This window comes from Dioscorea cayenensis, chromosome 2 (assembly GCF_009730915.1).
Source record: "Dioscorea cayenensis subsp. rotundata cultivar TDr96_F1 chromosome 2, TDr96_F1_v2_PseudoChromosome.rev07_lg8_w22 25.fasta, whole genome shotgun sequence".
Classification (NCBI taxonomy): domain Eukaryota; kingdom Viridiplantae; phylum Streptophyta; class Magnoliopsida; order Dioscoreales; family Dioscoreaceae; genus Dioscorea; species Dioscorea cayenensis.
The window spans coordinates 736,529-747,913 of record NC_052472.1 but is presented as its reverse complement, the minus strand read 5'-3'; the positions used below and the strand labels follow the sequence as shown (position 1 = coordinate 747,913).

The following is an 11,385-nucleotide window of genomic DNA, read 5'->3' as shown; positions in this document are numbered from 1 at the left end:
ATTATTATTATATATTGGGGACAAGTCCGTTGGCATAACGGAGAGAGAGTGACATTGAAATATTCATTTGAACTTCTCAGCCTTGGATTGGGTTTTTAAAAATAAAATAAAATATATAAATATATAAAATTAATTATTTGAAAGTAAATTGATATGTTTGTGTGTTTGGCACGTACGAGAGGTCATTGTCGGTCATTAATGGACGCTATGTGCATCTGTCTTAAAATGAAATATTGAAATGGACGTGGATCATTGTGCATGGGTGGACCCATTCTTGCTGCCTCCTTTGTAGTTTGTACAACCCCGGCCCATCTCAACCATCATTTTGTTTTATTTATTCTCTTAAATCTTTTAAGCACTTTGTATGAAGGTCCAAATAAGACACATGCAGACAATCTTATCCTACCGAAATGATAATATGATATGAGTACTACACTTGTAAGTATGCTTCTATATATATATATATATATATTAATTTATTCTTATTTTAATGTCATCAAAATTAAATTTGGAAAGTTTGGTGGGAAAAGAAAGAAATTATAAATTTGGAAAAGTGAACCTTATGTCTTTGTATGTTATATTTGGCTGCGACTCAATAATAATAATTCTACGAAAAAGTGCATGCTCTGTTCATTAAAAAAAAAAAACATGTGGTTAATTAAGAACCAAAAAAGTGCCTTTTTGAGTGCAGACATTATCATTATTCATGAAGCAAAACAAGTTGGACATTTTTCGCTTGGTGACAGAGACTATGCATAATATATATACATTTGCTCTTGTACCAAAAGGTTGAGAATCAATGACATTTTCAGTCCGCATTATTTACGAACACTTTCCCAAAGCCGTAACAATTTATGCCTCGCCGTCCAGCCACTTATCATGAGCTTTGGTTTTTTTTTATTTCAATTATTTGCATGCTGAAATGTATGTTAATATTATATATATATAGCATACATTTTTTTGAGGATGTTAAAAACCAACTTTTAACCATTAAAAATATACGAATGTTTAATAGCAGTCGTTAGATCAAGGTTGTTATTTATAAGAATCATGTGCATAGTTCCTGTTGTTATTATTTTAACACAATTAAGGAGTATTAGTTACTATTATATATTATTTGATACTATACATGAATGGATAGTAATTATTAAATATAAATCTAAATGCTTTTGAATTAAAATCTTCAAACATCTCTAGATAAAGCTATATATGTATGTATATACATATACATTATACATACATATACATTAAATATAAATCTAAATTCTTTTGAATTAAAATCTTCAAACATCTCTAGATAAAGCTATATATTCAAACATCCCTAGATAAAGCTATATATGTATGTATATACATATACATTAAATATAAATCTAAATGATTTTGAATTAAAATCTTCAAACATCTCTAGATAAAGCTACATTTGTATGTATATACATATAAATTAAATATAAATCTAAATACTTTTGAATTAAAAGCATTTACATTACATATAAACAAGGGTCTATATAGGTGCCTGAGTTTTAAAATAAAAGATAACTTAAGCGTAGTTCTAATAGTGTAATTTGTGTAGTTCCTAGTAAATTTGTGACATATATATTAAAAAATACCAAACATAAAATCATTTTTATAATATTTTTACTGTATTCATTAAATAAATCATATCCGTAATCAGGGTAGATGTAAAGAAATTAGAAACCAACAACACACAGAATTGCATCTATTTTTCAAAGGACTTATAAGCATAAAAACAGTAAAGTGGGATATGTGGCAGACTTTTGATTGATAAACTATGGTTTGTCTTTAATTTCAAAAAATGGCACAACTTATAATTTTCTCCACTTTATTTAATTTATTGTTTTACAATGGGTTAACAACTTATAATTTATTGTTTTTCAAAAAACTAACTTTCAGTTGACATGATATTTAATATAATATATTACAAAATTTTAATTTGCAGGAAAGAGAGGCAGTCTTGTCTTTATAAAAATTTTCGAATGGAAAATCAAGAGTTTTTGTCAACAAATTTTATCAAATGTTTTTTCTTTTATTAAGTTGAATAAAAAATGGCAATGTTATTGATTTTTTTTTTTGAATATATTTAATATTTTAAAAAAAATATGTATTTTATAAAAAAAATTTCTTATGGTACGTATACATGTATTTCAGGTTTTTTTAATAGTTATGAATTTTTAAAAGAAATAAAAATTTTAAGAAATTTATTTTATTTTGTATTTTATAATAACCAATTAAACAATCGTAGTATTCTCTTTTTTTGAAGAGTAAGGCAAACTTTTTTTAATAATTATTTTTTCTTATATTTTTAATTTCTTTTAAAATGAGTGATTAATTATACCGGAATATTTTTTTTTTTATTTTTTAAAAAATGAGTGATTATTTTTATTGTTCTAATATGGAGTGTATTTGGACAAAACAACTATAAAAGTAGATAAAGATAAATCTCATTTGTCAAATAACTGTGAGAAGCTCTTCACCAACTCTTTTCACAAAATAACAAATCTTAATTTATAACACGTTGGTATAGACCTGACCACGGTTCGGTTCCGGTTCGGTTCCGGTTCAAAACCGCCGGTTCCGGTTTTATAAACTATAGAACCGGAACCGAACCATAGTCATAAGGTTCCGGTTCTCGGTTCGGTTCCAATATGGTTCCGGCTCCCGGCTCTGGGTTCTAAATAATTTAATTCCAATTAATTAAAAAATATAAAAAATTATATTATATATATATTTTATTTAAAAAAATAAAAAATAGAACCGGAACCGGCGGTTCGGTTCCGGTTCGGTTCAGGTTCCGGTTTTCAACTCATAAGAACCTTAACCGGAACCTTAAAGTTCCGGTTAAGGTTCCGGTTTGGAACCGGAACCTTTTATACGGTTCTGGTTCGGTTCTAATAGTGGCGGTTCCGGTTTGGTTCTACGGTTCGAACCGAACCGCGGTCAGGTCTACGTTGGTACCTCTATCAATTTTACAATAAAATCAGATTTTGATTAAAATAATAACAAACCAACGACCACTTTCACATTTAAATGGTTGAGGTTTTGAGCTTTTGAAATTTCTCAAATAATTAAATAAATAAATAATATTGTATTCTTTGTCACTTTTTTTTATTTATTTTAAATCTTCAGGCTGTTTCCTAATATAATTTAAATTCCGAATTGATAATCACTAAATCAAGTCGATAAATGAAAAGAAAAGAAGATAAATATTGGGTCCAGTGGTTTACAGGCCGAGGATAAGAATAACAAAATGATCCGACCCATTGAATTTGAAATCAAGTAGGCCCACGTGAGATCATCTATCCGTCCAGTCTGCACTGGTGACCCACTTATTATTAATCCAAGGCCAAGCCCACTGGGTTCATTCTCTTCACAGCCCACGCCCAAATCTCTCTTCGTCCCCAATCTCAATCCCGCCCGGCGCCCGCTCCTCCCTCTTCTCCCCTAGGGTTTCGTTTTTCCTACGAAACCCTAAACCCTTCCCCATCTTCGTTCTCGGTGGAAAGGAATTCCAAATTTATTCGATAACGCGGGAATACAAAAATCTTTATTGATCGATATCAGCCTTTTTTCCTTTTAAGTTGAAGATTCTCTCTGGTAAGTATTAGATCAATCTGTTATCTTTTTTTTTCCCCTTTTTTTACTTTTTTTAGTTTTGCGGGGTTTATGTGATTGTTAAGGGTTTTGCTTTGATGTTGTTGTTGTTGTTGTTGTTGTATTACCTCGATTAAAACTTTTCTTTTTTCCAATGTTAATTGAGCTTGTGAGAGATACTTGGGCTTCAGATAATGAACTTCTTCTTCAAATCTGGGCTGCAGATCCCCTTCTTCATGCTTGGAATTTCTGGAATTTAGGGATTTCAGTCATAATTGGGCTTCGGGCCCTAACCCTAGCTCTCTTGTTTTTCCAGGCCCAATTTAAGCCCAATGCCTGAGCCCATTGGGTTGACTTGTGTCGTGAATCGTGATGTTCCAACTTTCAACATTATCATTATATATATTAGTAAATTGCATGCATGTTTCTTGTTTGTGGTATTTGGTTCATGATGCTCTTTGTTGTTTTGATTTGTTTTTTTTTGCTAATGTAGTAGAATAGAAAATATCCACAAATTTTCAAGCTTGTCGTGTTATTCCAAATGTGAATTCCTTTGCCTAAATAGACAGATCTTGCTGACATTGCATTCATGCAACAATTAGTTTGATCAGAATTCATAGCTGAACTTGTGATGTTTTCTTTTCAATCATGGCCTCTGTAGTGTGAAGATGTTGTTCTGCTCAATTGATATTCATGCCTAATAACACCGCCAGCATCAGTATCATGTTTTTTGTTTTTCCTTCTTTACTTTCTGTGAATTGTTATCCTTCAAACTCTTTTACTAGAAACGAATACTATACTGCATCATGATTCAATCATCTGTCTGTTATGTGTATACTGTATAGTGGTGGCCTATACCATTGAGTTGTTCCTGTCATGATTATCTGAAAGATGGACATTTTTTTTCAGATGCTCTATGTAGTTGTTAGGACTTAGGAGTTGAATTGCAAGAACATAGCTGAAAACCTCGGCTAAGTAACAACTCTTGTAATTCTACAATGTTGGAATGAGGATTAAAAATGCTCAAAATATTAACTTCTACATCTGCAAATATTTGTTGTTTAACTGTCTTTTTAATTTCAGGAAGTCAATCACATGTAAATTGTTATATTACTTGCGCTAAGATTGGAGGTGGTTAAATTCTTGTTTTGATGTTTGAGCTTAGATAAGTTGGATTGAAATGATTTTGATTTCTGATAAAATTAATTGTATCTATTCTTTCTGCTGTTGCAGAGGTTTGTCTTTCAAAATGGCAGGAGCCAATGACATGGAGCTGATCAGTACTGAGGCACCACCAGCTTCTAAGCGCAGGCGAAAGAAGTCATTAGTCTGGGAACATTTCACAATTGAGGTTGTGGATGGTGGTTGCACTCGGGCCTGCTGCAAGTTGTGCAAGCAGACCTTTGCGTATAGTAGTGGCACAAAGATAGCAGGCACCAGCCATCTGAAGAGACACATTGCCTTGGGTTCCTGTCCCAAAATAAAAAATCAAGACAAGAAGCCACTTATGCTTCCGGGTGCACAGACTGATGGGAATTCCATGGATCCCCCCAAAAGGCGCTACAGGCGTTCCAACTGGAATAATGCACTGTTTGAGCAAGAAATTAGCTGTGGTAGTCTGGCAAAGATGATAATTTTGCATGAGTACCCACTTCACATAGTTGAACACCCTGGTTTTGTATCATTCGTTCAAAGCCTGCAACCTCGGTTCAGGATGATGAGTGCGAATGATACTGAAAGAGAAATCTTATCTGTTTATCAGAAGGAAAAGCAAAGCCTTATGCAGACATTAGGGAATCTGCCAGGACGAATCAGCCTGACCATAAATCTCTGGACCACAAGTCAAACACTTGGGTATGTATGTTTATCTGGACAGTTTATTGATTATGAGTGGAGGTTGCACAGAAGAATGCTCAACTTCATGATGGTGGCTTCTCCACATTCTGAGAATGCTCTTAGCGAGGCCATCGAGATTTGTCTTTCAGATTGGAATATGCAGACCAAGCTATTTACCATCACTCTGGATAACAACTGCTCCTCGCATGACATTTACAGTGCAAATCTCAGAGACCACCTGACCAACAAGAACACACTGATGCTTAAGGGTCAGCTATTTGTTGTTCGCTGCTATGCCCATATACTGAATGCTATTGCTCAGGATGTGATGGCTTCAATTCATGGGATCATCTACAACATTCGTGAAAGTGTGAAGTTTATCAAGGCATCACATGCACGTGAAGAAAAATTTGCTGAGATTGCTCTGCAGCTTGAAATCTTCAGCACAAATAACGTGTGTCTTGATGTAGCCAGCCAGTGGAATACTACTTACCTCATGCTTGTAGCCGCAAAGGATTACAAACAGGCTTTTGCTTGTTTGGAAAACTGTGATGATAGTTATAATGAGGCGCCATCCACGGAAGACTGGAAGAAAGTGGAAATTGTTTGCTCGTTCCTTAAGCTTTTCTATGATTCTGCAAATGTTATCATGTCCACAGAGGATCCAACTGCAAACATTTTCTTCCAGGAAGCATGGAAGATTCTTGTAGAGCTGACCAATGCCACTAGAAATGATGATGACACAGTGAGCTGTATTGCAAAGGAGATGCATGAGAAGTTTGACAAATATTGGAAAGATTGCAGCCTCATCTTGGCAATTGCGGTAGTTATGGATCCTCGATTTAAATTAAAGCTAGTGGAATTTAGTTTCCCAAAGATATACGGTGAAGATGCTGCAAGGTATGTCACAGTGGTCAGTGATGCGCTACATGAGCTCTACCTTGAATATGTTGCGCAGCCTCTTCCACTGACTCCTGCTTACATAGAACCAGAAGGCGGTGCCAACATGTCTAATGGCAACAATGACAGTAACCAAGGAACAATCACAGTTTCTGCAGGGGATGGACTTGTTGACTTTGATATTTTTATTTCTGAAACTGCTATGGATCTGCATACCAAGTCAGAGCTCGATCAGTATCTAGAGGAGGCTCTTGTCCCACGAATCCAAGAGTTCGACATACTGAACTGGTGGAAACTGAACAATCTCAAGTATCCGACACTGTCCAGAATGGCACGGGATGTCTTAGCTATTCCAGTGTCCATGGTTGGTCCAGGCTGCTCAATATTTGGGGTAGGGACTGGAGGCAGGATGCTTGACGAGTACCGGAGCTCGCTTCGTCCTGACATTGTGGAGGCGCTTTTCTGTGCGAGAGATTGGATACAGTATTCACCAATCGTCTCAGAGCCACCATCAACAACTTCTACCGTTAAGATGGAATACTAGACCAAAGTATAACCGGTTAAAAAATTAGTTATTAGGACATGCAATCTTATGTTTATTTATTCCTGTTTCTCTTAATTCTTTCAGTACATTAGATTTGCAGTATGGGCCAGGTGCGTATTTGTATCAAATTTGGACGCACTGCTTGATTCTCATTTGCTCAATGTTTCGCTTCTTTTAGTTTGGGTATTATTGTTGAAAAAGAATAGCTTTGCTTATCTTATTTAAATGTTCTGGTTAATTGGCAGCTCTTCAATTGGGTTATTTTATTTTATTTTATTTTTGGGAAAAGAGGATTAACTACGTTTGTCAAAAATTAAATTTGTGGACAGAGACAGAATGATGAGTCACGCACACATTTATACACAAAAAATACATGTATATATATATATATATATAAATGTAAGGCCCAACCCGGTAGCACAAAGATATCAATTGAAAATTAAAATCACAGTCCATTCAAGAAGATGTAACCGAAAGAAAGGGCCCACTTGAGGTCCAGCCTGTAGTTAGGTGGTGGCCCACTGCTTATTAAGCCCAGTGGGCTATCGAGAGCCCATGCCAAACCTCTCGTCGTCTCCAATCTCCCTCGCCGCCCACCAGCTCCCCCCTTCCCTTCCCCCTTTCCCTAGGGTTTCCGTTTCTGTTGAAACGCTAGTTCCATCGCGATTGTCCCCTTCTTCGGGTGAGAAAAGAAAGAGGAAAATTCCTAAACAATCCGATAAATCATAGGTGGAAAAACATTTATTCATCCATGTCAGTCGATCTTCTTCCTTGTAAAACCCTAGGGCTCGCTGGAGATTATCGGAGGCCTCTCGTGCTTTTCTTTCTGGTAAGAATTAGATCCATCTTTTCTTTATCTGTTCTTGCATCTAAGCACTGTAATTGTCGGAATTTTCGTTGATTTCGTGTGTGTTTCCTTGATTTTGAACTCTTTTTTTTTTCCCCACAAAATTCACACTTTGATGATCTTCTCTACCGATAACGAGATCAGGATTCAAGATTTTCCTGTGATGGATTTCAAGTAGAGATTTTGGGCTTCAGATCCCCGTCTTCATGGCAGGAATTTCTCGGATTTGGGGAATTACAGTGATCACTACTGGGCTTTGTTCTGTAAGCCCAAACGCTAGCTTTTTTTCCCACTTGTTGGGCCCGTTTGAGCCCAAGGCCCAAGCACATCAGATTTGTTGTTCAACATGAATCGCTGGTTTTAAGAATTGATAGCAAATTTGATGGCTCTTATTTTTTTGATTTGCAACGATTTATTTGTTTTCGTATTGAAATTTTAGTGCTTGTAGTGATATTAGACTCACTCATGCTGTTCCATTTATTTACTGTGCTTCTGTTGTTTTAATTTTTAGTTTGGCTAATAATGTAGAAAGGCTGCAATTTTGATGTTTGTGAAGTGATTCTGTATAAGAATTGCTTTGAAAGAATAGATGATTGGTATAATAGTTTTTCCAATTTTCAAGCTTGGTTGAAATGGCATTATTGTAGCATTTACAGTAGCAGGATTAAGGACGAGAGGTGTCTTCACATTTCTTAGATTGACACTTTTGAAACTATTCCATTTTACTCCTCTTACTTGGATTAGTCAGAGTTATAGGTTGTTATCTTTTTATGTGTTTATAAATTAAATACAGTGCCAACATTCTGAACCTTTTTAAATTATTCTTCCATGCATAGGTTTTTTTTTTCAAACATTGCCATGAGGAAGGAAGCAGGGGACATACTTAAATCACATCTCTGTTACGTGTATAATAGTAAGCTATAGTATTGTATTTGTCATTGTCATGATAATCTTGGAGGAAACACTTCTGCAGAAGTTTTCTTTACTTTCAAGAAATTGTAGTCTTAAGCGCTTAGCACATGTATCAGTCATTATGGGAATGAGGTTACTTCTTTCTTTAGGGTGTCAAATGCTAAAGATACCTATTCCTGTGAAGATAGATATCTGTGATTATTAATATCTGTGCCCTTTGTTATGCTATGATGAAGAGAGCATTTAATTTTCAAGACTACTTCAACCGGTTTTGAAATTTCATTCTTTCAAGTATGATAAAGCTTATGATTGGTTGAACCTAAATTGTGTGACTCCTGATAAGGTATTATTTCAATTTGAGATGCTATCACTATCCCCTGATAATGCTGCATAAATCGTTTCTGCTGTTGCAGAGCAACGCCATTCATAATGGTAGGAGCCAGTGATACGGAGCCAATAACTACGGAAGCACAACCGGCTTCAAAGCGCAGGCGAAAGAAGTCATTAGTCTGGGAGCATTTTACTATTGAGGCTGTGGCTGGTGGTTGTACTCGGGCTTGTTGCAAATTGTGCAAGCAAACCTTCGCCTATAGTAGTGGTACAAAGATAGCAGGTACCAGCCATCTGAAAAGGCACATTGCGTTGGGTTCCTGTCCAAAAATAAAAAATCAAGACAAGAAGCAACTTATGCTCCCTGGTACACAAACTGATGGGAATGCAACTGATCCACCCAAAAGGCGTTACAGACGTTCCAGCTGGAATAGTGCACTGTTTGAACAGGACAGTAGCTGTGTCAATCTGGCAAAGATGATAATTTTGCATGAGTATCCACTTCACATAGTTGAACACCATGGTTTCGTATCTTTTGCTCAAAGCCTTCAGCCTCGGTTCAGGATGGCAAGCGTCAATGATATTGAAGGCGAAATCTTGTCAGTTTATCAGAAGGAAAAGCAAAGCCTCATGCAGATATTAGGGAACCTGCCAGGAAGATTCAGCCTCACCATTAGCCTTTGGACTACCAGTCAGACACTTGGATATGTATGTTTATCCGGACAGTTTATTGATGGTGAGTGGAGGTTGCACAGAAGAATGCTCAACTTCATGATGGTGTCTTCTCCGCATTCTGAGAATGCTCTTAGTGAGGCCATTGGGATATGTCTTTCAGATTGGAATATGCAGACCAAATTATTTACTATCACTCTGGATAACAACTGCTCTTCGCATGACATTTACAGCGCAAATCTCAGAGACCATCTGACCAACAAGAACTCACTGATGCTCAAGGGTCAGCTATTTGTTGTTCGCTGCTATGCCCATATACTGAATGTTGTTGCTCAAGATGTGATGGCTTCGATTCATGGGATCATCTACAACATCCGTGAAAGTGTGAAGTTTATTAAGGCTTCACCTGCACGCGAAGAAAAATTTGCTGAGATTGCTCTGCAGCTTGAAATCTTCAGCACAAATAACCTGTGTCTTGATGTTGCCACCCAGTGGAACACCACATACCTCATGCTTGTGGCTGCATTGGATTACAAACAAGCCTTTGCTTGTTTGGAAACATGTGATGATAGTTACAATGAGGCACCGTCAGCTGAGGACTGGAAGAAAGTGGACATTGTTTGCTCATTCCTTAAGCTCCTCTATGACTCTGCAAATGTTATTATGTTGGCAGCGGATCCAACCGCAAACATTTTCTTCCAGGAAGCATGGAAGATTCAAGTAGAGCTGATCAATGCCACAAGAAATGAGGATGCTACGGTGAGTGGCATTGCCAAGGAGATGCACGAAAAGTTTGACAAATATTGGAAAGATTGCAGCCTCATCTTGGCGATTGCAGTAGTGATGGATCCTCGGTTTAAATTAAAACTGGTGGAGTTTAGTTTCTCCAAAATATACGGTGAAGATGCTGCTAGGTATGTCAAGTTGGTCAATGATGCCATACATGAGCTCTACCTTGAATACGTCGCCCAGCCACTTCCCTTGACCCCAGCTTATGTAGAACAAGAAGGTGACACCAACGTCACCAATGGCAATAATGACAACAACCAATCAACAATCACGGTTTCTGCAGGAGATGGACTACTTGATTTCGATATTTTTATATCTGAAACTGCAGTTACTCAGCATACCAAGTCTGAACTTGATCAATATCTAGAGGAGGCCCTTGTCCCACGAATCCAAGAGTTTGACATCTTGAACTGGTGGAAGCTGAACAATCTCAAGTATCCGACATTGTCCAGGATGGCACGGGATGTCTTAGCTATACCAGTGTCCATGGTCAGTCAAGGCTCCTCAATATTTGCAGCAGGGACCGGAAGCTGTATGCTTGATGAGTACCGGAGTTCATTACGCCCAGACATTGTGGAGGCTCTTTTCTGTGCAAAAGATTGGCTGCAGTTTGCGCCACCTGTAGCAGAACCATCATCAACGGCCATTGTCAAGATGGAATTTTAAGTGAAGCATTAAATATTAGAGTTAGTTGCGCAGTGACTTGTTAAATTCTTAAATAAGTTCCGGAAATCCTACTCATCTGGACTCAATTTGCTCGGTAGGACATGTTGTCTTAGAGTTATTTTTCAGTTATTTTATTTTTCAGTTTATGGGTCATATGTGTCTTTTCTGTAACTTGAAACATGTTTAATTGCTTGATGTGCTTTTACTTGAATGCGTTGCTTCTTCACCTGTCTGGTTTTTTAATGCTATAGACTTACAATTGATCATCAGCTCTCCATTT

The 11,385-nt window shown here is 36.7% G+C and overlaps 2 protein-coding genes across 3 annotated transcripts; both read left to right on the top strand.

Moving 5' to 3' along the window:
- Positions 1–3,374: 3,374 nt before the first annotated feature.
- On the top strand, positions 3,375–7,137 carry LOC120277257 (zinc finger BED domain-containing protein RICESLEEPER 1-like). The gene is made up of 2 exons (XM_039284022.1): positions 3,375–3,612; positions 4,843–7,137. Exon 2 carries the CDS (start codon positions 4,859–4,861, stop codon positions 6,887–6,889), a length of 2,031 nt encoding a protein of 676 aa, XP_039139956.1. The 5' UTR covers positions 3,375–3,612; positions 4,843–4,858; the 3' UTR covers positions 6,890–7,137.
- A 179-nt stretch (positions 7,138–7,316) lies between these two features.
- LOC120276346 (zinc finger BED domain-containing protein RICESLEEPER 2-like) lies at positions 7,317–11,331 on the top strand. Of its 2 annotated transcripts, XM_039283080.1 has the most exons (3): positions 7,317–7,718; positions 7,881–7,999; positions 9,062–11,331. In XM_039283080.1, the coding sequence occupies exon 3, from the start codon at positions 9,078–9,080 to the stop codon at positions 11,103–11,105; it is 2,028 nt and encodes a 675-aa protein (XP_039139014.1). In that variant the 5' UTR covers positions 7,317–7,718; positions 7,881–7,999; positions 9,062–9,077; the 3' UTR covers positions 11,106–11,331. The 2 variants fall into 2 exon arrangements, with proteins under 2 accessions (XP_039139014.1, XP_039139007.1); XM_039283073.1 differs by lacking the exon at positions 7,881–7,999 and having other exon boundaries at positions 7,318–7,718.
- The last annotated feature ends 54 nt before the right edge of the window (positions 11,332–11,385 follow it).